The sequence below is a fragment of the Battus philenor genome, unplaced genomic scaffold (assembly GCF_028537555.1).
Source record: "Battus philenor isolate CCGP_79_NKW_IND1 unplaced genomic scaffold, ilBatPhil1.0.hap1 SCAF_30, whole genome shotgun sequence".
Lineage (NCBI taxonomy): Eukaryota > Metazoa > Arthropoda > Insecta > Lepidoptera > Papilionidae > Battus > Battus philenor.
The window spans coordinates 5,435,033-5,459,390 of NW_027181694.1; the positions used below are offsets into that span (position 1 = coordinate 5,435,033).

The 24,358-nt window shown below is 35.7% G+C and overlaps 1 protein-coding gene across 2 annotated transcripts; it reads right to left on the bottom strand.

Moving 5' to 3' along the window:
* Positions 1–2,997: 2,997 nt before the first annotated feature.
* Positions 2,998–23,092, bottom strand: LOC137927433 (oocyte zinc finger protein XlCOF6-like). 2 transcript variants are annotated; one of them, XM_068771241.1, is made up of 15 exons: positions 22,959–23,092; positions 20,426–20,603; positions 19,477–19,566; positions 17,151–17,243; positions 15,424–15,555; positions 14,320–14,844; positions 13,101–13,228; positions 11,566–11,640; positions 10,050–10,188; positions 9,376–9,476; positions 7,760–7,895; positions 7,515–7,646; positions 4,968–5,168; positions 3,484–3,627; positions 2,998–3,109 (listed from the first exon to the last, which is right to left on the bottom strand). In XM_068771241.1, exons 1-15 carry the CDS (start codon positions 23,030–23,032, stop codon positions 3,038–3,040), a joined length of 2,220 nt encoding a protein of 739 aa, XP_068627342.1. In that variant the 5' UTR covers positions 23,033–23,092; the 3' UTR covers positions 2,998–3,037. The 2 variants fall into 2 exon arrangements, with proteins under 2 accessions (XP_068627342.1, XP_068627343.1); XM_068771242.1 differs by lacking the exons at positions 19,477–19,566; positions 20,426–20,603; positions 22,959–23,092 and having other exon boundaries at positions 15,424–15,551; positions 17,151–17,219.
* Positions 23,093–24,358: the final 1,266 nt, after the last annotated feature.

The following is a 24,358-nucleotide window of genomic DNA, read 5'->3' on the forward strand; positions in this document are numbered from 1 at the left end:
GTACATTACGTAGTATTTGCCCATAGTACATATAATTAACAATTGAACGCTCTCTGTAATTTGTACTGTGTTTATGCTTTTTTGTATATAAATGGTCGAATAAAATGCATATTTACTAAAAACCTATTTATTGTGAATTAGTATTAATGTTTTATAAAACTGTGAAATTTAATAAATAATTTGGAATTTTATTTATTAGTCATTTGGATCTTCAGTAAACCATCCTTTATTTCTGATGACAATACTATACGAATTGACGTTCAACACGTTCGCAAATGATTACGACGCCATCTAGTGTTTTATAACTAAAACTAAACAGTAATCTAGTGTTTCGTAACCAAAACTAAATAATATAGTGAATTTGTATGCGGTGAATATTATTCTAACGAAATATCTATAGCCTGCTGGAACTTTTAGACCTATCTAAAGAGAACATCAGGTCATTTCTGGCGTATTTAATATAACTATAGTAACTAATTAGTTTCTGACATTAAAGTGTTTTTTTTGTTATTTGGTCATCATCCTTAATATTTTCCATTAATTTCGCTTTTTTTCTTTCGTACATCGCCACGTTTCCATCGCCTTATTAAAGATTGGTTAGGTAAGGAGAGGAGACGAGCCGGTAAACCCGGCGTGGGTAGGTTCCCACCAGTGGACCGACGACATGTTTAAAGTCGCTAGATGCTGGCAGCGAAAGACTAGTCCTCGTTCTTTGAGCGAGATATATGCCTTGCAGTAAGCTTTTTCAGCTGAAAAGTCTGCCAAAGCATTACAAGGGTTCTTCCTTATGCCAGGCCCCCCTACAACGCGATGAACCCAACACCCGAAGGAATCCATGGAATGCTGAGAAGTTACTTTTCACACTAATGTAATTTCTTTTCTAGCTGTAGATGTTTCTGTAGATGCCGATTGAAATAGTAAACAATTCATGTATATACAGGTTATAGGTTAGTTGTATTCAAAAATATATAGACAGGTGTTTGATTATGAACTCGTTTTTCTGCAAAAAAGCTATGGAAATTTCAACTCATTTTCAATGCTCATTTATAGTGATCACTTTTAAATATATTACATTAATTTTTTTCTAATTCTAAATCTGCAGGGACAGTGAACAAACTCTTTTACTAAGAAAATAGATAAACGGCGGTAGTTGTGTATCGCATTGATTACCGCACGCGCATTTATCAGCGGGCTCGCGGGCGGTGCACTTTATTGCACGACTACTGCTGCATAGCGGAAGTAGCTATGTATTAGTCCCTTTCTTAGTTAGAAAGGATAGCTCGTGCAACCGATAGCCGTTGGAGTTGGAAAGTTTCCGAATAGCGACCACGAGACGATAGACACATAGACGAGATAGTAAAAGTCGCGAAAGGTCACCGGATACGGGTGATCCTATGCCTGGCAGTGGATGTCCATCGGCGGAAAATGAGGTACAACATTGTCAGATTTCTAAATTACGTGACATCGTTTTAATAAAGAATTGAGAAACCATTGTCCGTGTCGTTTTGAGCTCTCTGACCAGGAACCATTTTCCCAGAATCTAAGTCATAGGTTCCCAAACTTTTTTCTCATAGAACACTTTTAAAATTTTGCTGATGCTTGTTGGAAAAGCTTAGCAGTGAGCGTCCATTGGATAAAAAGAATATAAAGGGTTTATTATAGTTAAAAACAAATTCGATCTCTTTTTGTTGGCTTGCGGAAAAAATCTACGTTCAAGATACTTCCCCTGAAGTGAGGTCAGTATCAGATTTATGCAAGATTTCTACTCACTAGACTTGTGCGCATGTTTTTATTAATAGTTTTGTCATATGACGTAATTACAGTAATTTATAATTGTCAGATTAAAGTTAAATTTACGTTAGTTCGTGTCGCGTCACCTGCTGAAAACTACAAAATGGGGTTTGTCAATTTTAAATGATTGTATTAACATGAGGGGTGGTCGTTGGTACGGGCCCCTCGTCCCGTAATAGATAATTCGATGTAAAGAAAAACACTTGCCGGATAGTTAAACTTATAATATCACAGAACAATAAATCTCAATCTGAGTTACAAGTATTTCCTTTGTTGAACAGCGGTTGAAGCGACACGTCCGCTCGGTAGCGCGGCGCGTCAGAGAGAGGGCGAGATGTACCGAGTGTAAGAAGGGTCATGCAAAAACAGATAATAAATTTGGGTGCGTTCTAATGAACGCCACAAACAATTACCTTTTCCTTGAAATTAAAACAATTCATTTCCATACACCTATATTGTTAACTTACTTTAAAGGTTAATATACGCTTTGGTAGAGCCTGTGCTTATAAATTACTGTTTACCATGAGAAAATTACCGCCAATTTTGCCAATTTAATTTTACACTTTTTTATTTGAACCTGAGAGTGAGGGATACCACAGAGCTGATAACACCAATGGGAATGTTTAATCTTATGTAAATGTTGCAGGTAAAAGGATTATTCGAACTATTGTCCGTCGCAGAAACATCGCTGCCATTTTCTTTTATATTTCTTCTCGACACAGGAAGTGACAGAAAAAAATTGTAAAGTCTACAAGGCACCGTGAAAAACTGACTACCAAAGTTTTGACCGTAGTGCGTACCTTTTGTAATAAACGGAACCAAATCTTGTAATAATATTCCGCAAAACATTACTGGGCTAACATTTACAAAATCATTATTAAAAATGAATTGACGGAAAAGACTTATCATTCATTACACGAATATTTAAATGACAAGAATCCTTGGCAGCGATGTCGCCTGATTATTTTTATTTCATTCAGGCTATATCTTATAAAGTGTGTATGTATAAATTTGTATTATTAAACTTTATTAAAAGATGTATTATTGTGGAATTACTTCCTGCTTTTTCTTCACAACTAACCTTACGAAGCAGTCCAATGTAGAATAAACGAATTTTATTTAAAAAAAAAAATCATCTCGGCCCCAATCTGAAAAAAATTCTTCGGGTTCAAAATAAAAGATTGTATATTGCACATGTTTTTTTTATTTAAATATTAAATAATTGTATATACAGTGTGATCCATATTCAGCCGTCCCATATAAGACCCGCATTCGTCTCGCTCGCACCAGTTGCGGTAGTAGTTTGTGAGAGGGTAGTCTGTAAAAAAGCTTATACATTTAAAAAAATCTTTTAAATTAGCGAGAACACTGTAATACATTAGTAAGAGATTTCGATGTGACCACTGCTATCTGTGATCGCCGCAACTACAGTACTCGGCGATAAATAATTCACATCGACCTTTGGAAAGAGACAATCGTAGAGCGTTATCTCTGTCCCACACTACCTATGTCGTGTTTTGTCACTCGTGCGACAGAGATAACGCTCTACGTAGCCGTAATTAGCCAATTATCTCCTTCGAAAGTTCGATGTGCAATATTAATCGCCGGGTATTGTATAATATTGTGAATTCAAGCACTTGTTATATCTAATTTACATCTACCCACACACTTATTGCTGAAATGTCCACCTACCCGCACTTCTGAATGTTTCCCCCTCGTTCTCTTCGGCCACGGCGCTTTCATGTGAACATACTTCACGTGGTCCTTCAGCAAGCTCGCGTGCTTAAAACATTTGCCGCACATTTCGCATTTAAACGGCCTCAGACCGCTGTGGGTCTGAAAATACAAACTAAAATTTTATACATTTTCAACACGATCACTTCCTTAATGTCCACTGTTAGGTACAGGCCTATTCAGAAGATCAAACCACTTTTAACCAGTCCTATTTGAAATCTAAGAGCTTCCACTGGCTGTAATATTGACATGACGAATAGGCACAAAAACCTCTAATTACCAAACAAGCACGAAGTATTAATAGACACCAAATAGGATTCAAGTAAATACTAAACAAGCACGAAGTATTAAATAGGCACCAAATAGAATTCAAGTAAATACTAAACAAGCACGAAGTATTAAATAGGCACCAAATAGGATTCAAGTAAATACTAAACAAGCACAAAGTATTAAATAGGCACCAAATAGGGTTTAAGTAAATACTAAACAAGCACGAAGTATTAAATAGGCACCAAATAGAATTCAAGTAAATACTAAACAAGCACGAAGTATTAAATAGGCACCAAATAGGATTCAAGTAAATACTAAACAAGCACAAAGTATTAAATAGGCACCAAATAGGATTCAAGTAAATACTAAACAAGCACGAAGTATTAAATAGGCACCAAATAGGATTCAAGTAAATACTAAACAAGCACGAAGTATTAAATAGGCACCAAATATGATTCAAGTAAATACTAAACAAGCACGAAGTATTAAATAGGCACCAAATAGGATTCAAGTAAATACTAAACAAGCACGAAGTATTAAATAGGCACCAAATAGGATTCAAGTAAATACTAAACAAGCACGAAGTATTAAATAGGCACCAAATAGGATTCAAGTAAATACTAAACAAGCACAAAGTATTAAATAGGCACCAAATAGGATTCAAGTAAATACTAAACAAGCACGAAGTATTAAATAGGCACCAAATATGATTCAAGTAAATACTAAACAAGCACGAAGTATTAAATAGGCACCAAATAGGATTCAAGTAAATACTAAACAAGCACAAAGTATTAAATAGGCACCAAATATGATTCAAGTAAATACTAAACAAGCACAAAGTATTAAATAGGCACCAAATAGGATTCAAGTAAATACTAAACAAGCACAAAGTATTAAATAGGCACCAAATAGGATTCAAGTAAATACTAAACAAGCACGAAGTATTAAATAGGCACCAAATAGAATTCAAGTAAATACTAAACAAGCACGAAGTATTAAATAGGCACCAAATAGGATTCAAGTAAATACTAAACAAGCACGAAGTATTAAATAGGCACCAAATAGGATTCAAGTAAATATGAAATAGACGCCAAATAGAAATTGAACATAATTTGGTGTCCAAATAGATTTAGGATTAGCTGTAATCGAATAGGCATCAAATAAGCACTAACGGCTTTATGTCGCTGCAAGTTACTGAGGGTGGAGAAAAGTTTCCCGCACACGGAGCACGGGTGCCGGCGCCTGTCTGCAGCGTGGAGACGCCTGTGAGCTATAAGCCTATACCGACGGGCGAATGTCTTGTGGCACTGCGAGCATTGGAACTGCTTCACGCCCGTGTGACTCCAGCTGTGGTCATGAAGCAACGCTAGGCTCTGAACACACATACGTCATCCATTTTTAATCTACAATCATCATCATGGAAATCATAAAATAGAATCAGAATGAACTTTATATTGGCATATTTAATGGAATCAGGCGTTACCTCGCGGAAGTCCATCCTAAGTAAGAAAAGGACCAATATTGTGTGGGTGCGGTTGTGTGATTCGCACTGTATGCCGCATACGCATTTATCAGCGGGCTGGCGGGCGGTGTATTTTATTGCACGACTACCACTGCATGGGCGGAAGTGGCTAAATATTGGTCCTTTTCTTACTTTATATTGGCATCCTTGATCTTGTAGCTATAGGAGAGTTCCAAACGCTCCCTGTTGTGTGAAGAACCAACAAAAACTTTGACCGTTCGTTGGGCGGTATTTTAAAACATCCATATTTATACTTCAATGTGCACCAAAACAGTATATATATGTAAAGAAACTAGTTTCTTAAATAATTCTATTTTGCATTGTGCCGCGCTTGTTCAATGTCGGTAAAGCAGTGTCTGTTTAATCTTTGCACTTCATAGATGGCGCTGTTAACAATTGTGTTATGTAATGTAGTGTGTTTTATATAGTAATATTTATATGTAATTATGTGTGTACAGTGATGAATGTATTAGTATATATGGTTACAAAGCACGAAATACAGAACCCTATAAACAATAAACACGGAACCCTAAGATCAAGAAGCGCCGTAAACATGCGTGACCTTGAAGTTATTTATAGATCGTGTACGGTTCTCGGAAATTCTAACCGAGTACTATCTCGAACTTACTAGAACCTTCTCCGTAGTATAAATAGGTGTACTCCCCATGTCGAAAGTTCAGTGTTGTTTTTCAAGTTATAAGATTAAGATCTACGATCAGTGATATAAAGTGACTATTTGGTAAGTTATTTGTACAGTAATTTCTTAAGCAATTTGAAAGCGTAATTTGAACTAAGTGAAAGTATACTTTGTGTTAAAGTAGGGTGACCATCTGATTTATGAATAAAGGACTCTTTGTGAACCAGTGGTTCATTTCGAGTCAGAACCCACAGTACTTAATAGTATATATATCCTAAATTACCCTCTCTTCCATATCTCTCATTTCCATTCAAAGTTTGTCTGGTAGAGATCGCCTCGAGCGATAACACCGCCTCTTGTACCTTTATATGAATCGTTTCTTTTTTTTTAGTTATTATCTATGGTGTACAAAAAATTGTAAATATATAAATGCTGTACAATATCCTATTTTAGTGGCCAAGGAACTGCTCTTTTACCATCTTTTTAAAACTGACCGCCATTTAGCTCGTCTTATTGCTTCTGGTAGGTCATTCCATAACCTAACAGCGACAACAGTCAAAGATTTCTACATAAACATAGTATAATGAGCAGGCATAGTCAATTTCAAGTTCTCCGATGATCTAAGCAACTTATGAAGTAACTTAAGAAACGAAATCTAGATTTAGGGTAAGAGGGAGAAAGCAGATTAAACAAGATACTAAAGGAAAAGGATGCAAATATTCTAGTCGAAGTCGAATCGGCAACCACTTGGGCTTATAACGAAATTTAAAAACCTGGTCATATTCGCGCAGACCAAATATGAAGCTAATACAAAAATTCTGTACATGATCTAGCTTATTATGTTGTTCTTCAGTAATATCGATATATCTGGCATCAGCATTGAACGGGTGAAATCGATATATACAAACTTTTTAAAAAAAGTCATTAAATTAAAAAACACCTATCATTTTTTTTAATCAAAATTAATGTAATCATAAATATATTATCGGAACACAGTATATTGATTTTACTCGATTCAAAAAAATATTATAATAATAAAAAAATAATAATTTAAAATCCCTAAAACTTGTGGATCCAGATATATTGAGTCAACAAAGGTTTTATCTATACGTTGCATATTAGTGTTTCATATATCTAAATTAAAATTTTAATACAGTAACAAATATTTCAACACATGTTGGGGCACGGTATATCTCAAGTGGCATGGGATCCTGGATACATATCGGCGGACCTTTGTTTTTATAATAAACATTCCAATGCGCCCGCGCACCGGCCACAGCAGTTTACATCGATTACCCGGAAAAAGGACCCTTGGCTCGGTCGCGTTCACTAGCTAGGTGTCGTCTCACGCACCGACGCACACTCTTTGTGTCGGTTGCGTTCACCAGCTATGTAACGTCTCACGCGCCGGGGCTTATTCGAATTTACGTTATAATATATACATATATATATATGTAAGATAATGACAGACAAACATACACTAAATTTCAAAGACCGGTACATTCAATTGCATGAAGAACAGATAATATAATTATGTTATTGTGAGGGCGTTGTAGTCACCTGAAACATCTTCCCACATACTTCACACATGCAGCGGTGTGGCTTGGCGGGGTATCTCGTGCGGTTTTTATCTGGATGCGCGTTGCGGAAGTGCCAATGATATGCCAATGCGTTTGGCAGCTGCTTGTCGCACTGGAAACCAACGGTGTTACTATATATCAAATGCCCTGATAGGATTTCATAGTATAAAATAATTATGATCGAAAAGGCTTTGGAACACATCTTTTTCAAGAAATATACATTACCTGTTCACAAATTATAGGTCCCTTTGATTTATGTCTACTCAATCTTTTTAAAGTTTTCACTACCTTCTTCTTTGCTGTTCTTTCGTTAGACTCGCAGTTAAAGCCTTTCGTTTCTTTATTTGTTCTTATTAATTGCCTGAAATATTAGTATTATTAATATTGTGTACGACCACTCAAATATCCCGCACAAATTAGACCGCCGAGAACAGAGGACTAATTCTGCGAACGAGCCAATCGGGGCTGACGGCGCGACATCAAAAAGTTGCAGGTTATTATAGTTCGGACTAAAATAAAGGATTACATTTTAGGTGGCTTTATTGTTTCTTACACCCACCTCCTCAAACCAGCGTCTAAAAATTACCTGCCTGCAGTATAGAAGGAGGAAAGCGGGGGAGTTTTTAATATGACGTCACGCTAGCGATAAACTAGGGGCAATATTTATGAAACTTATGTACTATGCTCCACCCTCTAAAATTTTCACCCCTCCCCCCTTTGTGACATATATAAATTTTACAATAGCGAAAGGGTTAAATCAGTATCAAGTCTATTTTCAAATTGCAACCCCTTAACTATCAAATTGCTTACTTTCGGGGCGTGGGCCCCACATTGGTAAACACTGTCTTAAAGTGTTCGTGAATTTATGCAATTGTTCGCAAATAGTATACTTCCATTGATATTGTTACTTCAGAGCTGTCTAATAACATACATCTTTTGAAAAAAAAAAAATTTTTGTACACGGGTCTTTTTAGTGAAGGCACATAGCATAGAAATATTTAAAATACAAAATAAAAAACAGACAAAAAAAACATTTTTGGTAACCTTTAAGAAAAAATTTTGGATTAGGTCGAAATTGCCTCAGACAAAAAATCTAATCAAGTTTTCTAAGTTACCGCACTTGATGCAGGTTTAGTTGATATTTGAAGGTTGCTTTAAAATTCACTTCATTACCGCCATGGCGGACACCATGTGTCCGACAGAATACTGTCCCCTGGGGCCACACCATTAAATCAAAAATCGTCAAAAAATCGTCAAGGTGTTTTGCAAATATTGTCAGTAAAACCCTTAAAAATAATGGGCGACTTGCGGAAACAGCGATTTACCCATTATTTTTCAGCGGGGCCGCGCGGGTCACATGCCTTGGTAAAAACAGTTGAAACACTGTCCGTTGGCTCCCTAGAGGCTTCTGAAGTGATCGAGGGCATGCGGACACATGGTGTCCGACGCGGCCTCTTGGACCCAACATGATGGCAGTCACATGGTGTCCGTCGCGGCCCACTGAACTAAACATGATTTTTAGTCTGGCGTTCAACGTGTTAAGCTAAGAATATTGATAAAATAAGTATATTAAGAAATGATCAGGTCCACATAACCAAAGTCACCGGCGTAGCTCGAAGAACTGTTCGTCTCAAGTGGCAGTGGGCGTGGTGGCACATCGCTCGTGCAATCGACAGCCGCTGGGCCGAAAGGTTCTCGAGTGGCAATCGCGGCAGCTGGTAGACGCCACGTGGGTGGACTCGTACGTGGACAGACTACTTGTGGGGACCTGGCGATTTCTGGGGGGGAGGGGTTATGCCTTGCAGAAGGCTTCATTAAAGAAGCCTTGCTGGTTTCCTCACCCGTCCTTGTGCTTCGCAGAGACCTTCCGATGTTGCTGCAGTGCCTCCTCACACACGAAGTTGATATTACACTCTTCGCACTTCACGCTGTTGCCCGTCACCTAATTAGAGAAAACTGTGACATTATCAATAAATTATTCATTTTATTTCCTCATCATTAGTTCTGCTGAAGCATATACACTGCTGAACATAGACCTACCCCTTAGATATTCAATGGGACCAATTGGAAACTGTCAGCATCGAGCATATGTCCCCTTTATGGATGGATTTTCTAGTGTTCTCCACTCTAGAACTTTAAGACCCTATCCTCTGTCTCTGTATTGCACAACAATACAGAGGATTTAGAAGGTAGTCAAGAAGTACTGTCATAACCTTAAACGTAAAAAACGACTTCCAACAAAAACGTCCGAGAAGTTGTAGACTAATCAGTTGGTCGAACCAAATCCATTCGATGCTTGACATCAATCTTCAAGAAAGTCCATGACGCGAAAAACTGGAAGAGATGGTTCAGCATAATGAATATGAAGATTCCGTGTCCAAAGGATCACGACCCTCAGCAGTGAATGAGAACCAAAAGACAAGAGGAGGACTAGATGGTTTATTTTAAAGGTTGAAATATCCTACGGCTAAAACGACGAAGACCTGATATACATGAGAAAAGAATATGTACCCACCACACGCTGGTCGAAGCGATGCTTTAAACTCCTATGTAGCGCAAGACCCTTGGTGCTGACGAACGAGTGCCCGCACAATTCACAGACAAAGTCCGAGGGATGCTTGATGCGAAGGTGGCTCATGTATGTGGAGAACTTTCTGGAAAGAAATGAAGTTTGTCAATTGGGGACGGCCATGATCCACAAAATAACAAGAAAGGATGATGATACTTGACAACTTGCCAAAAATGAGATCTGTGACTAGGTCGACCGACCACATAGCAGTGTCACGTGAAGCTGCCACTTACAAAAATGAAATTATAAAAATACACCTATCCCCCGATTTACACGGTAGATACGTTCCTGGGAAAAACGTGTAAATCGAAAATTAAAAATTTAAAGTCAAAACCGTGTAAATCGAAAAGCTTGCAGAAAATGCATAATTTTGCTATTTGACAGTTGCGATTTTTTTCAATATTTTAAGATGTACACAGAAATAATTATAAAATGCATTGAGAAGTTAAATATTTAATATATTACGGAAATACTGTTTTATTTTATTTAAACAGAAGAACAAATAATATAACCAAAGGTGTTTTATTATCCTTTATCAGTCAGAAATTGCTCTCATTCTTTTTTTCGGAATCGAAGGTTCGAATTCACTTTCATCACTCGAAGCTATTTGTGCCGATTCGATGTTTGACGCAGAAATATTTACATTATGAGAGATGGTAATGCAATCGGTTATCAACAATTGCTTCGAATTTTTGTAAGAGATTTGTAAACTTCTTCATATTGAGCCAAGTCAGTACATAAGTTCGGGATTCCCCGTGAAATGTGTACACAGCACACGTGTTCAATCACAGTAGCATTTAGTAGAGTGCGATAAAAACAAAACTTATTTGGAAAACCGTGCAAAAGCGAAAACGTGTAAAACGAGTACCGTGTAAATCGGGGGATAGGTGTAAACCAGTGGCGTAGCTAGGGGGTGGCGAGCGGGGCGGCTGCACTAGGCACCACAAGCAGGGGACACCAAATTTGAAAATATTTTTTTTTAATTTTTTTTTGAATGATGAATAATGAAATGTTAAAAGAAAAATGAAAACCATAATTTAAGGTAAATAATGTGCTAAAAAAGTTGTTAAATAATATGAACATTAAAAAAAAGTAAACAGTTACAAAAATATAATATACACAGTGTTTAATAAGCCTTTCATTCGCAAAACACAAAGTGTTTTATAAAAGGGCCCTAAATGACAAAATAATAAATTATTACATTATTGCAAGATTATTTAATGATAAATAGATTAAATAATCTTGCAATAATGTCAATAGAACATGAACTAGTCGACACTATTGATTTTGAAAATTTATTATTATTTTGAACCAAAAAAATATATATTAACTACATTCTGTTCTGAATTTTGAAACTATTTACTCTTTAGGGGGGGGGGGGGCACCAAGCCCCAATCTGCCCAAGGCCCCAAATACCATAGCTACGCCACTGGTGTAAACCATAAAGGATACTGCAACATACCCAAAGTCCTCGTTGCACTGCGAACAGTTGTAACGCGTGCCATTGTGATACTTGTTGTGTAGTTTCGCAGCGTACCTGCAAGTAATTACACTCTAGACCAGAGTTCCCCAAACTTTTTTGTGTCGTAGACTCCTTGCCATGTTTTTCCGTGTTGAGTAGACCCCCTACTTACCTGATATAGATTTACTGTAAATTTCTAACTGTAGTGAAGTTTAGTGTTAAAAACTTAAAGTGAAAACACATGTTAATTGATACATTTATTAATTGAATTTAAATTAAAACTACTCAAAATAAAATTTTGTATCTACTATACCACCTAAACCAATCTATTATACCAACAACCTACAATTTTTTTACTTCATAGGTACTTTTATAAGTAATGTAAATGTTTTGATATTATAGGATAATATGATGTTAGTACGAGTAAATAGGTACTATCAGTGTATGTGTTGAGATCCACTATCGTGGACCCTCATTTTCATTTCATGGACCCCCGAATTTTTTTTCGCTGACGTAGACCCCTTGCAGGTTGTCATAGACCCCTAGGCCTCTTTGGGAATCACTGGTCTCGACCTTCGTCCAGATCAAAACTAAACTTATTCCTATCTTAAACTCAGGATCTGGAGACTTAAGCATACTGGTGGAAGACAATCCATCAGTATGCGCAGACTCAGTGAATTTCTGGCCATTATAAAATCTTTCGATATCAAATCAATAGGTATTATTAATCTATCAACCTCAAATCAAGAGGTATTATTATTGCCGGGATTGAATTTATATTCTTGTCCAGTATCTCAATATTTTAGAAAGGGGTGAATGTATAGTACAGGGAAACGAATAAAGCCATAGATTTAGCATATACCTCGAAACCATTAGATACTTTGTTAGAATTGTGTGTTTGCATGTACGCCCGAATCTACGTCTGTGTGTCTTAATCTGAAGACACATCGTGCATCTCAACTTATCGCTATATTGAGTTTAAATCTATATTTAATTGGAAGTCATAGCATACATTTAAGAATTTGCTTCTATATCTGTATGTAACTTTGCTTCTGCATTTATGTTTGCGTCTGCACCTGTATTTATGTCTACATTTGCATCTGATTTTCAGTCAACCACTTCATCTTCATCAAAGTCTTTATCTGCTTATGAATTTTAGTCTGTCATTACATCTACATTAGCATAAGCATTTGTGTCTATATCTAGATCTGCATTTACCTTTGAGTTTGCATCTAAATTTGCATTTAAAGCTTCATCTGCAGTTGAATCTGAGTCAGTAATTGTTTTGAATTTGCGCCTATATTTGTATCTATCTACAACTACATTTGAATTTGTATCTGCATGTATATCTATACCTACATTTGCATGTATATCTATATCTACATTTGCATGTATATCTAGATCTACATTTGCATGTGGGTCTTAGTCGGTTTTTCAAAGTGCTTTTACATCTAAAACTGCGAATGCGTCAGAGTAAGAGTCTGTATGTGTGTGTTCGTTTGTGTTTCGTGTGATATATGAATTTTCATTCTCACCGTCTCGGCGTGACGAACGGACAACGCTTGCAGCTGAACCTGTGCGTGTGCGACGTCAGATGGTGACGGAGAGCGCGCACGTTGAAGAAATGTAACTTGCATACTTCACAAACGTAGATGCCGCATAGCTACAAGACAGAGTTTGATTAAAGCTAAAAACGTCTTCAAACTGTTGAAATTATATACAAATAATCATTAATTAATATACATATACCGCCATCTATTGGAACATAGATTGTATAGTGTTCCTACCGTCATTGTTATAAAGTGAAATGTAGGTATGTTTCTGAACATATAATAAAAGTTAGTTCTGTTCGAATCTCACAACCGGCGTTTTATTATACAAACTGTTAATTTGGCTGTGTTATTGTCGATACTAATCATAAAAATTACATGCTTAAGAGAGGGTACTCTTACAAGTGATTATTAGAAATGTAGGGTAGTCTAGGAAAATATAGAGACATTAGTAGAGGGAGTTGGTGTCGCAGAGACACTGTTCAGAGTGATTTATAAGTTGCGCTGAAAGTGTGTTATCCTGTTAAGAAAGATGTCTTAGGGGAACCGGAAAGTAATGTCGTTTCTGCGCATGTCGATATTTGATTGTCATTTTGTAGCATCAACTACTTGAAAGATGTTGTATACTAGACGGCGAAAGGTTGTTGATAACGAAGGTGAATATATTGTTGATTAGAAATAAAAACTTGTTAAGAATGTAGTCGTGTGAATTTAACTTGAAAAAGCGACATTACTTTCCGGTCACCCTAATATATTTTTTTTTTTATATGGTCCCCGCTGTTGGGGACCTCTCGTTCCCCTATCTCGTGTGGGACAAGGACTTTTTATTTCTAGTAATTTATTCATATTTTTTATTATTATCGTTCTTCTCTTTCATGTATCATCTTATCTGTCGTACTGTTTCTTTCATTCTACAATTTTCCCAGTCTTTCTCTTTCATTCCATTAGCCATACATCCATCCTCAACCACTACATTCTAGGTTTCCTTACTATTTTATTTTGCAACATTACATTTATTGTTCAAATATTTAACACGTATTTTCTTTATAATTATCATCTTATATTATACTGTTTATACCCTAATATATTAAATGTATATCGAATTTGATGAAATAACTAAAAATGTAGCGTCAATTAAAACAATGTGCTAATAAAATTTCTAAATACTGTCTTGGTTTAACTAAATAAAAAAGGGTATACTAACATCCGAATGCCGAGTCATATGGCTCCTATAAATTCCTTCGTCCAGAAATCCTTTGTAACACTGGTCGCATTTAAACGGTGAATTCTTGTAATTTTCCGTCTCTTTCCTCTGTATTACCTCCTTCACCTGTTCCTCCATTGATAGGGTTGTGGTTACGAATGTATTTGGATCCAACTCCTCGGGTGTTTTACAGTTCTTTTTATTTTTCATTCTACCCACGCTTTTGCTTTCTTTGACGTTTAAACAATTTGTGAATATTTCGTTTTGATCATAATTTTCCACGTCTGGATCGCAGTTAGATTCACGTTCATCGTCTTCGTAGATCTCTAGTTTGATTTCAACATCTGATTGTGAGTTTTCATCGTTTGAGTCGTGTATTGGGTCAATATGCTTTTGATCAGATGTTGCCTCACTTTCACTTTCCTCTATATTTAAGTCGCTGTGATTGGTCGGAAATAATTTACTTTTAAGTTTTGTCGTGTAGAACTTATCAATGTCGAGCGATTTAATATTTTCAGGGGTTAACTGTGAAAATAATTACCATTTTATAATTTTATTTGTGTTTTTTTTAAATGAATGTAAGTTTCTCGAGATAGATCTCCACCAGGTGGACCGGTGATATAATGAAGGTCGAGAGAAATCGTTAGATCGTGGGCAGCGCTAGTCTGGTTACCATTGGTCGTCAATTGGTCGATACGATGATGGTCAAGGAGATCCTCGAGCAGCGACCACAGGCTGCGACCATAGACCCATCACTACGTAGACCGACATAGTCAAGATCACGAGAAATCGTTAGATACGGGCAACAGAATACTGATCACCATAGCAATTTTACGGGGAGGTCTATTGCCTAGTAGTGGACGTCAACTGGCAGATATGATAATGAAGATTCTACAGTAGCGATCACAGGTCAGTAAACGCGGGAAGGATATAATAAACCCACCACTAGATGGACCAACGGTATAGTCAAGACGCAAGACTGACCGGTACAGCACATGCATTATATCTAGAAATAAGGAGACCAAAGACCGGAGACTATAAGGCTGGTGAAGTAACGAACTTAGTGGCAGCTCATAGCATTAAACATATTGAATAAAAACTCACATAAGGTTCCACAAGAAGCAAGTCATTCAACAAGGAATCCGAGCGCTTCGCTAGTCCTATAAAGCTGGCACATGAGAGAAGACGGTGCGAACACTCCCAGCACAGCATCCTGGGCCTCTTGTCCTCTTCTATCTAAAAATTTTGATACCTAAAGAAACTTCTTTCAGGTACAGGTACTGTACCTAACATCTCAACAAGTACAGACACCCTCACCATCCACGAGGCTCAGGGGCTGAAGAGCGAGGCCATCGATGTCCCTCGAAACATACCCTCAAGCTGTACAATAGTATCCATCTTGCGGTGGTAGAAATATCACGTCACACAAACTCGTCCGTGTATAGCGGACAGTCCCACTATATCGGACTGTCCTGTCCGCGGCGGCAACATGCGCGCCCTAGCGCATTGACGTAAGTCAGCAGCCCGGATTCCCGGTCGCTCGGCGCGCGCGTCTCACTGCACTCTCAGTCCGGCCGCACATCAGCGCACGCGCAAGCGCGCCGCAAAACTCTCGTTCCGACGCGCCTACCTTTGTATAGTGGTTGTGTGAACAATTAATTTTTACAACAGCATCCGCTTATCTCATTTCACCACCACACGTGAATTGCATGGACTAGACTCAAGATGCGATGGCAAGGTTCATCAATGCCGCATAGATGCGCACAACTTAGAGATTGCAATATGGTGTTGGGATTGCAACGTAATTTAAAAAACTGAACAAATTTAGCGCTTCTTTAAAATAGATTAAAGAGATTTAGTAAACTATAACACGCAAAAAGGTAAGCGAAATTTTTTTTGGAATGACTAAACGTAAATGTAATAAATACATTTAAAAAACTTTTAAGTTAAACGGTTTTTTGATACCCATATTGTGGTGGTTGTGGAAAAATATGTACCTAGTCCGCCATATTGGAACGGCGTCCATCTTGAATTTTAAATTTTGACATAATCATCGTGTTTTACTAGTGTAGCCCTTTCATTTGATACCCATATTGGGGGTTAAGGAAAAATACGTAATCCGCCATTTTGTATCGGCGGCCATCTTAGATTTATAATGTTATTGATTTTATTATATTGTATTGTCATCTAAATTAAATGTGTGTACCAAATTTCAGATCAATCTGACAACGGGAAGGTGCTTAAATTTCAATTTCTAATTTTGATCCAAATAAATTCCGTACGGGTCGAACTAAATAAAACCGTTTAAAAACAGAGGCAATCTTACTCTCTTGATCTATTTCAACGATACCATAACAATGTTTGGTTTTTAAAATTGAACTTGGTGCGAGCACTTCCTCATCCCTACTCCATATCGCCATCCACAGGTTGTCAAGTCATAAGAGTCGCTAAGATTTGGAACGACCTGCCTGGGTCTATTTTTCCTGATGAATTGAACTCTGGAGCCTTTAAGAGTAGAGTGAAAAGGTTTCTTTTGGATGGGCGTGTACCACCTTCGTCTTCATCTAACTTTCCATCGGGTGAGATGGAAGACAAACGCCTATTCCATTAAAACTATATAAAAATACAGAGATATAGTAGATATTGTATATTAACATAATTAACGCATGTGTGTAACAAATGAATATTTCACTGTACTTAAATATCTAATTAATTACGATATCTATATTTAAAACTTAAAATAAAAGGCTTCTACTAAATCGATGGAGGTTCGAAAGGCATAAAATAAGTTATATCCTGAAAAAAATTAAAGGGATATTTCAATAACTTACCTTGATAAGGGTTAAATTTTCGTAGGCCTGTTTCAAATTATTCCAACACACGCTGAACATCTTCCTGTCCATCCTCAGACAAATTCTGCAGACCTGTCATTGACATCATCAATAAACATCCACAACTTGCGATAGTTGAGTAGGGCCAGTCTTATAGCTAACATATGTAACAATTCACTTTTAGAACATAACTTGTTCAAGAATGGACTAACTCCTTGTTCCCTTTCCTGTTGACTTTCTTGTTGAAACTGACTATTGTTTCTGGAGTTGATGTCGCTAAGTAAGAAAAGGACCAATATTTAGCCACTTCCGCACATGCAGTGTTAGTCGTGCAATGAAATGCACCGCCCGCCAGCCCGCTGATAAATGCGTATGCGGCAAACAACGCGAATCACACAACCGCCATCGCCAAATTACTCAACACGTGTTTCACCCCTCCACGGGGCATATATAGGAGTTATGTACACCGATTAGTGCCAAACACAGACTAATCTCTTTTCTTACTTAGGATGGACTTCCGCAAAGTAACGCCTGATTCCATTAAATATCTATAGGATGTTTAATACTGGACGTAGCCTTCTTCCATAGATTTCAATTAGGTTTAACAAGCTCATCTGTTCACCTTCCGGTTGGACGTTCTACACTAAACTTACCGTTTCGTTTTTGGTCCGTATCCACTTTAGAATCTGAAGGCGGCAGAGTTCATCTATTCTATACTATTTTAGATTTATTGAATAACAATTTAGAGACATTACAAAGTTAAGAAGGACGTTCATAATCACAGATTACTTGAGAAGTGGAGGGGGAACTTTGTAAGGTAGGTTCCACCAGTAGGTTGGACCAAATCAGCTAGTTATTTGACACCTGTCTTCAAGCAAGCATCACAGAGTTGCATTTCATTGCACGACTACCACTGCATGTGCGGAAGTGGCTAAATATTGGACCTTTTCTTACTTAGGATGGACTTCCGCGAGGTAACGCCTGATTCCATTAAATATGTTGATGTCGCTGTTAGCCCGGGGGGTGTTTTATGTGTGTTTTATGACCCCCGCTATATGGGGCCTCTCATACCCTTATTTATGGTGGGACAGGGACTTTATTTGCAATTTATTTTTCAAATAGTTTTTTATTTTCTTTCTCTTCTTTCGTACTTTATTGTCTCTTTCGGTCTATTATCTATCTTTCATGCTACAGTTCTACTATCTTTCTCTTATGCTCTGTTCAATCTTTCATTCTTTCATCTTTTGTTATTACACTTTTCGTTTTACATTTTTTTTTATTGTACATTTTTATTTTACATTATTATTACTTATCCTATAATTATTCTCTATCACAGTTTTATGTATCACTTTGGTTCTATTTTATCCTCTTTTTTTATCTATTTTCTATTTATTTATTGTGTTTGCGTTTTGTTCCTTTCAATGGCACATTTTGCAATTGTTTTACAGAGGGCTATGAATGAGTTTTTATCTATTCCGCTTATCAGGGAGGCTATTGACTCCTCCCTGATTTTTACGCCAGACCGGCACTCCGCATCTACCTTACACGAGCTTACTGATGATATCTCACCGCACGAAAAAACGCATGCGATGCTCAAAAATCAAACACGACACTATCCACCAGGGGCGGCTTAACCTATAGTGCAGGGTGTGCAATGCACACGGGCGCCGCCGTCTCAGGAGTCACCGCGGCGCTCCCTGAGTCAGCTAAGAGCATAGTCTTGGACCATCATGGTACAACAATGATATGACAGAAGCGGCCAGCCATCGCGGTGGCGGCAGTTATCAAACGCGAGCGCTCTATTGGCGGCTTCTTTTTCGAACATTTTGTTTCAATCTAAAACCACCATTTATAGAAAATTTAGTGTATTTTACAAAAATTTAAAATAATTTTCAAAAGAAGCAAATGATACTTGTTGTAACAGCTCTTAATAGATACCGGTATGTCTGTATTTCGTGCGACAGAGATAACGCTCTACGAAGCTGAAATTAGCCGATTGACTCTTTCCAAAGGTCGATGTACAATATTTATCGCCGCGAGTACTGCATATTGCTGTGACTATGATAAAAACTAACAAAATATTTATAAATTAACTATTGTATATTAAATTTTGTTATACAGGGTGATTGCTTATAGCGGTTAAAGTGTGAGATTAATGTTAATTTTTTTGCCATTATGATACACCACGTCTAAAAATCAATGGTTTCAGAAATAACAAAAAACTCGCATGTCTCAGGTGGCTTTTAATTTCAATTAGATATGTTATCAATAGTATGTTGAAAAAGGCTGTAAATTAAAATATATATATATAAAAACATATACATACTTGTATCATATCTCTATGATCCAGCGCATCCTTTGTAACTTCAGGTGTGTTTATCACCTCGGTGATTTTCTCATTATTGTCTGATGAAGTCTGTAATGTAAAAACTTTGTCAATTATATAAATAAACTGACTTGTCTATATTATCTGTGGACTCGCTGAGTTTGTTATAAAATTCATTATTATTATTTTAGCGGAGTCCCATATGCAGGTTGTGCCTGGAAGAAGACAAGACTGCTGCCCATATATTACTTCAGTACACAGGGGTACCACCCCACAGGGCAACTCATCTCGAATGTATAGATATTAATTAACATAAATATAGAAATAAGTAATATCATATAAGCATAAACTAAGCAAATACATTGTTAATAGCATAAGAAATAACTAGTGTTGTACAAATAAAAATAATTATTATAAAAGCGTAAAATAACAATAGATATATTAGATAGTAAGGAAATGTATAACTTTAAGAAATTTAATTGTAACAGAGCCGACGGTGGGGGGTTTTAGTTAGTAAGACAACACTGCCTGGGCCCTCCATTCTCAGACGTCCATTTGAGGATCCCTCCCCCCCGTCTATAAATTGTAATTTAGATATATAGGCTCTGACTATGTTAGAGGAAAACTTTGCAATATTAAAAATAAAAAAAAAACTTATCTCGAATTGCCGAGGTGGCTCAAGGTCGCAGGTAACATCAAGGATCTGCAGGGATTTCTCGAGAAATTGAAATTACCCCCGATACAAAATCCAGGAAACCAACCCACAAAGACAATACAAGAACATAGAGAAATAAAACTTATCGGCATAGCCTAACAGTGTGGCAAATAAAAGTGCCGTTGGGCATGCCACATAGCGCACAGAATAGATAACCACTAACACTTCTATATGCAAGTATACCTGTCCAGTAATGGGCTTCAAGAAATGATAATAATGATATTGAATTCTTACATGAACAAATTTTGTTGGCACAGCACCAGATGCCAGAAATGTTACACTCTCTGACTTTATCAGTAAATCATTTTCAAAATGCCTCGAGCAAACTCTTGCATGTACTGATGGTGGTCTCCAATCGCCTCGCCCACATGCCTGCAGCCACAAACTGAAATATGGCTCACTCTTTGGGAATCTGAAAATCAATATTTCAATAATAATATATAGTTATAAAACTACAAATTTATGGGCAAACTAATCAAGAGATAACATGAATTTCTTACAGATCTCTTTGACAAGTAAGCTGTGTAGATAGTAAATATTCGATATCCTGTCTGAGAAAAACAGCTCAACAACCCGAGGAGCATTATATGATGATAGAAGCAGTTCTACCTTAGGCTCCAGGAAATGGCTGCCCACCAGAGTCAAGAGGAATCATTCTACATTAGAAGTAGAGTCCCAAAATTGGCTCTTAATAAATTTAACACATATTGTGAAATAACTACAGTACTTTATAGTGTTAAAAAACATAGTCTAAATAATAAAATTTGACTTAGGAGCAAAGTTATACCTGCTTTATTTATGCAGATTTATGGGAAGATATATATGAGTATCTCAGTTTTATGTGTAACTTCTATTTTGTGAAATAATTCGAAATATTTTAATATATCAGATACATAATTAACAACAAAAATTTTCCACAATTTTGTTTTGAAAAATCACAAAAAAGGAAAAAGAAACAAGAGAGAGTCATTTAAAAAAGACAAAACGATATTATCATTGTGTATATGATATAGTAATATTTCTTCATGGATTATAATTTTTCAGCTTTTCCACTGTTTTCTATATTTTGCAATAAGTTTTAGTAAGCATTTAATAAATTTTTCTGCTTCAACAAATATGACATTGTATGCACTCAACTTAGCAAAATCCAACTTTGTTAACTTAAAAAGTTACACTGAATGTAATAAAAATAGAAACTGTTTATTTCAATTTGATTCGTTATTACAATTTTTTTTATACTAAGATATAATTACATATAAATAAGATGTAATTCTATTATTTTTCTTAGTATTGCTACATATAATACTGAATATGTCTTTAATAATGATTGTTTTAGTGAATAAAATCCCATTAATAGTCCCATTAAAAATTCGAAATATGAATACTTTTTATGATTCTTCTTTTAACACAGTGCTGACTGGCCAAGAGTAAACTTGTGATGGGATTTCTTTGGCATCACTGTTGTTATCTCTGTGACCATGCAGTGCAGTCCTTGGTCAGTATAATAAAAGCTGTTTCTCTTGTTTATAAAAATTACCAAATCTTTAGTTGTAAATTTTATTATAAGAAACCAAAATAATATAACGATGAGGGAATGTAATGAAGAATCTTTCAATGAATTATATGCAGATGCTTTATCTCATTGTCCGAGTGATTATGAATCAAATTGTGGTGACTGTGAACATGTTGCTGCATCAGAAGAGAGCGGCTCTGATGTTAGGCCACCACAATATCAAAAGAGAAATATAGCATTAGAAAGTGACGACGATTTGAAAGAGTGGAATGAATATGATATTACACCAAACTTACACAATTATTTAAATATTCCTAGTGCAACTATTGAACTTGGTGACACTCTGACTATATGTAGGGTAACTGCTTTATTTTTTAATATTGGTGTATTTCATTTAGTCGTGATGCAAACCAATTTACACCATTCTCAAATGAAAGAGTTACAATAAAATTTAAACAAAAACAGTACCTAGCCAGTGATACATATATTTTCAGTAAAATTGCCAGTCAACAATGTATTGATATGTCTTATTGATAATTAAATATAGCCATTTCCACTATGAATCTATTTTTTTGTGAAGGATTTAGTATTTTTTTAAGTTTAAATCACCATATTAAGATGTAGCCAAGAGCTCTTGACAACCACTGGGTAGCTTTTGCTAGTATTTCATGCATGGTACACATCCTTGTAGAATTCTTTCTCTCTTTTTTATTTTAGTGAGCAACCAGGGATTTTACTTTTTATAATTTATTATACATATGTTACATTATACAAACATTGAAAACATATAATGAGGCTGAAATTTATCTGGTAGAGCGGCAAGAGGAAGTGACAGTGTAGTCCACAAAGTTCACAGAACATAAAGCCTTAAAGTTCTGGAGTAGAGACCATGGATTGCCAAGCACATCATAAAACTTCCACCAATTGAAAATCTATGCCCAGTTGTTCATATTCTGTGGCTAAAATGATGATGATGTACATATGATGATAATACTTTATATCTCTTAGAGAAAACAAGAGCAATAGGTCCATAGCTTGTGCAGCATTAAATAATTACAATACAAAAAATTACGGGAAAACACTGGAATAAAACGTATATATCTCACAATTATGTGATCATAAATAAACAGTGAAACGTATTTTAATCTCGTTTATACTTTAAATCGCTTTATTACCATTTTTATTGGTATAATTTAGTAAAACTACACTCCAACAACACAAGTTATATAGCAAGTAATAAACAGATATATTAACCTGTGGAAAGATATATCAATATCGCCGGCGCGTTTACGAGTTTTACAGCCTCGGACGCTACAATTTGACATCATTTAAAATATTTGTTATGATCTTATATCAGTAAATGTCTCCTTTAAAATTATTCTCTCTGTTTGCATACAACTTGTCAACTTGAGTTGATCGAATTTGACAGTTGACAAGAATAACATAATAACATTAAAAAATTGATTAAATGAGTGCTTTATTTTTAAAAATTGACTTTGGTGAATATGGCAGAGCTTTTTGATTTTTTTAACAAAAAAAATATTTTGGGATTATAATAAATAGACAATTTGTTGCACTTGTAGATTTAGCAATTAAGTTCATAATGTTTTAAATTTATAAAGCGCCAAAATTTAAATAAAATATATTTAAGAGTGAAGGTACAAAATGAGAATACTTATCTACTTGAATATTATTTAAATGTTATTAAGCCAAAGCTAATATTGTTTCAAAGTTTGAACTCTAAAATAAATGTTTAGCAAAAATGTCTTTTTAATTTCATTTATTTAAAATTAAATTTGCATTTATATATTTCTAAAAAATGTTCATCGCTTCTTACTGGTTATTACACGAGTCAGCAAGAATTAAGTGGAAAAAAAAAGAAAAAATAGTGTATATTCGATGTTGGTTTTGGCGGGAATTTGAAAGCAAGAGGCGTCGATCTTAGAGACGAATTAATAAAACTAAAGCAGTTAGTTCATTTATACTTGTTATTTTAATTTATAAGTCTGCGATTAAAGTGGAAATAAAACAAAAATAGGTAAAAGAACCGTTGAAAGAAGAATTTGTTTTAACGGATTCCGTTTTGGCGCCAATTTTATACAAGAAATCATTTCTAGTTGTTAATATTAATACATTTCGAACATACGTATTGCTTACGACAAAATGAGCGGAATGTGTCTACGTGATTTGCCACGAATCGATTACTATGAAGAAGAAGAAACCAGACTGGATACCTATGTTTGTAAGTAAAAGAAATAAACTAATTTGACTAGATAGTATTATTCATACCAAAAAGTGGTTCTCATTTTAGAGCACAAATAGCTGAAAATATTTGAAATCTTTGTTTTGGCGCGAAAATAATTTTATTTAAAATTAAATCAAATTTCCACCATTATTAACAAATGACAGCCAAAAATTAAAAGAATAATAATGTTAACCATTCATTTACTTAGAAGAATTTCTAAAATGACATTAAATTGATTATTTCTAATTGAAATATTTAGTTGAGTAGATTTCTTTGAAAGCCACAATTTGGAATTCATACTAGGTGTACAGCTATAAAGTTATTAATATTTTAAATAAAATAAAACTCTGAATTTCAAGTGAAAAGTATAAAATATTTTATTCAAAATATTGGTCATTGCTTTCTACAC

Excerpts from the sequence above, each read along its gene's own strand:
- LOC137927433 (XM_068771241.1), bottom strand. The coding sequence starts at position 23,032 with ATGATGTCAAATTGTAGCGTCCGAGGCTGTAAAACTCGTAAACGCGCC. Across the intron at positions 17,244-19,476 it reads ATCATAGAGATATGATACAA|GTCTGCAGAATTTGTCTGAG; the intron begins GTATGTATATGT and ends TGTCAATGACAG. Across the intron at positions 14,845-15,423 it reads TGCTTCTTGTGGAACCTTAT|TTAACCCCTGAAAATATTAA; the intron begins GTGAGTTTTTAT and ends TTATTTTCACAG.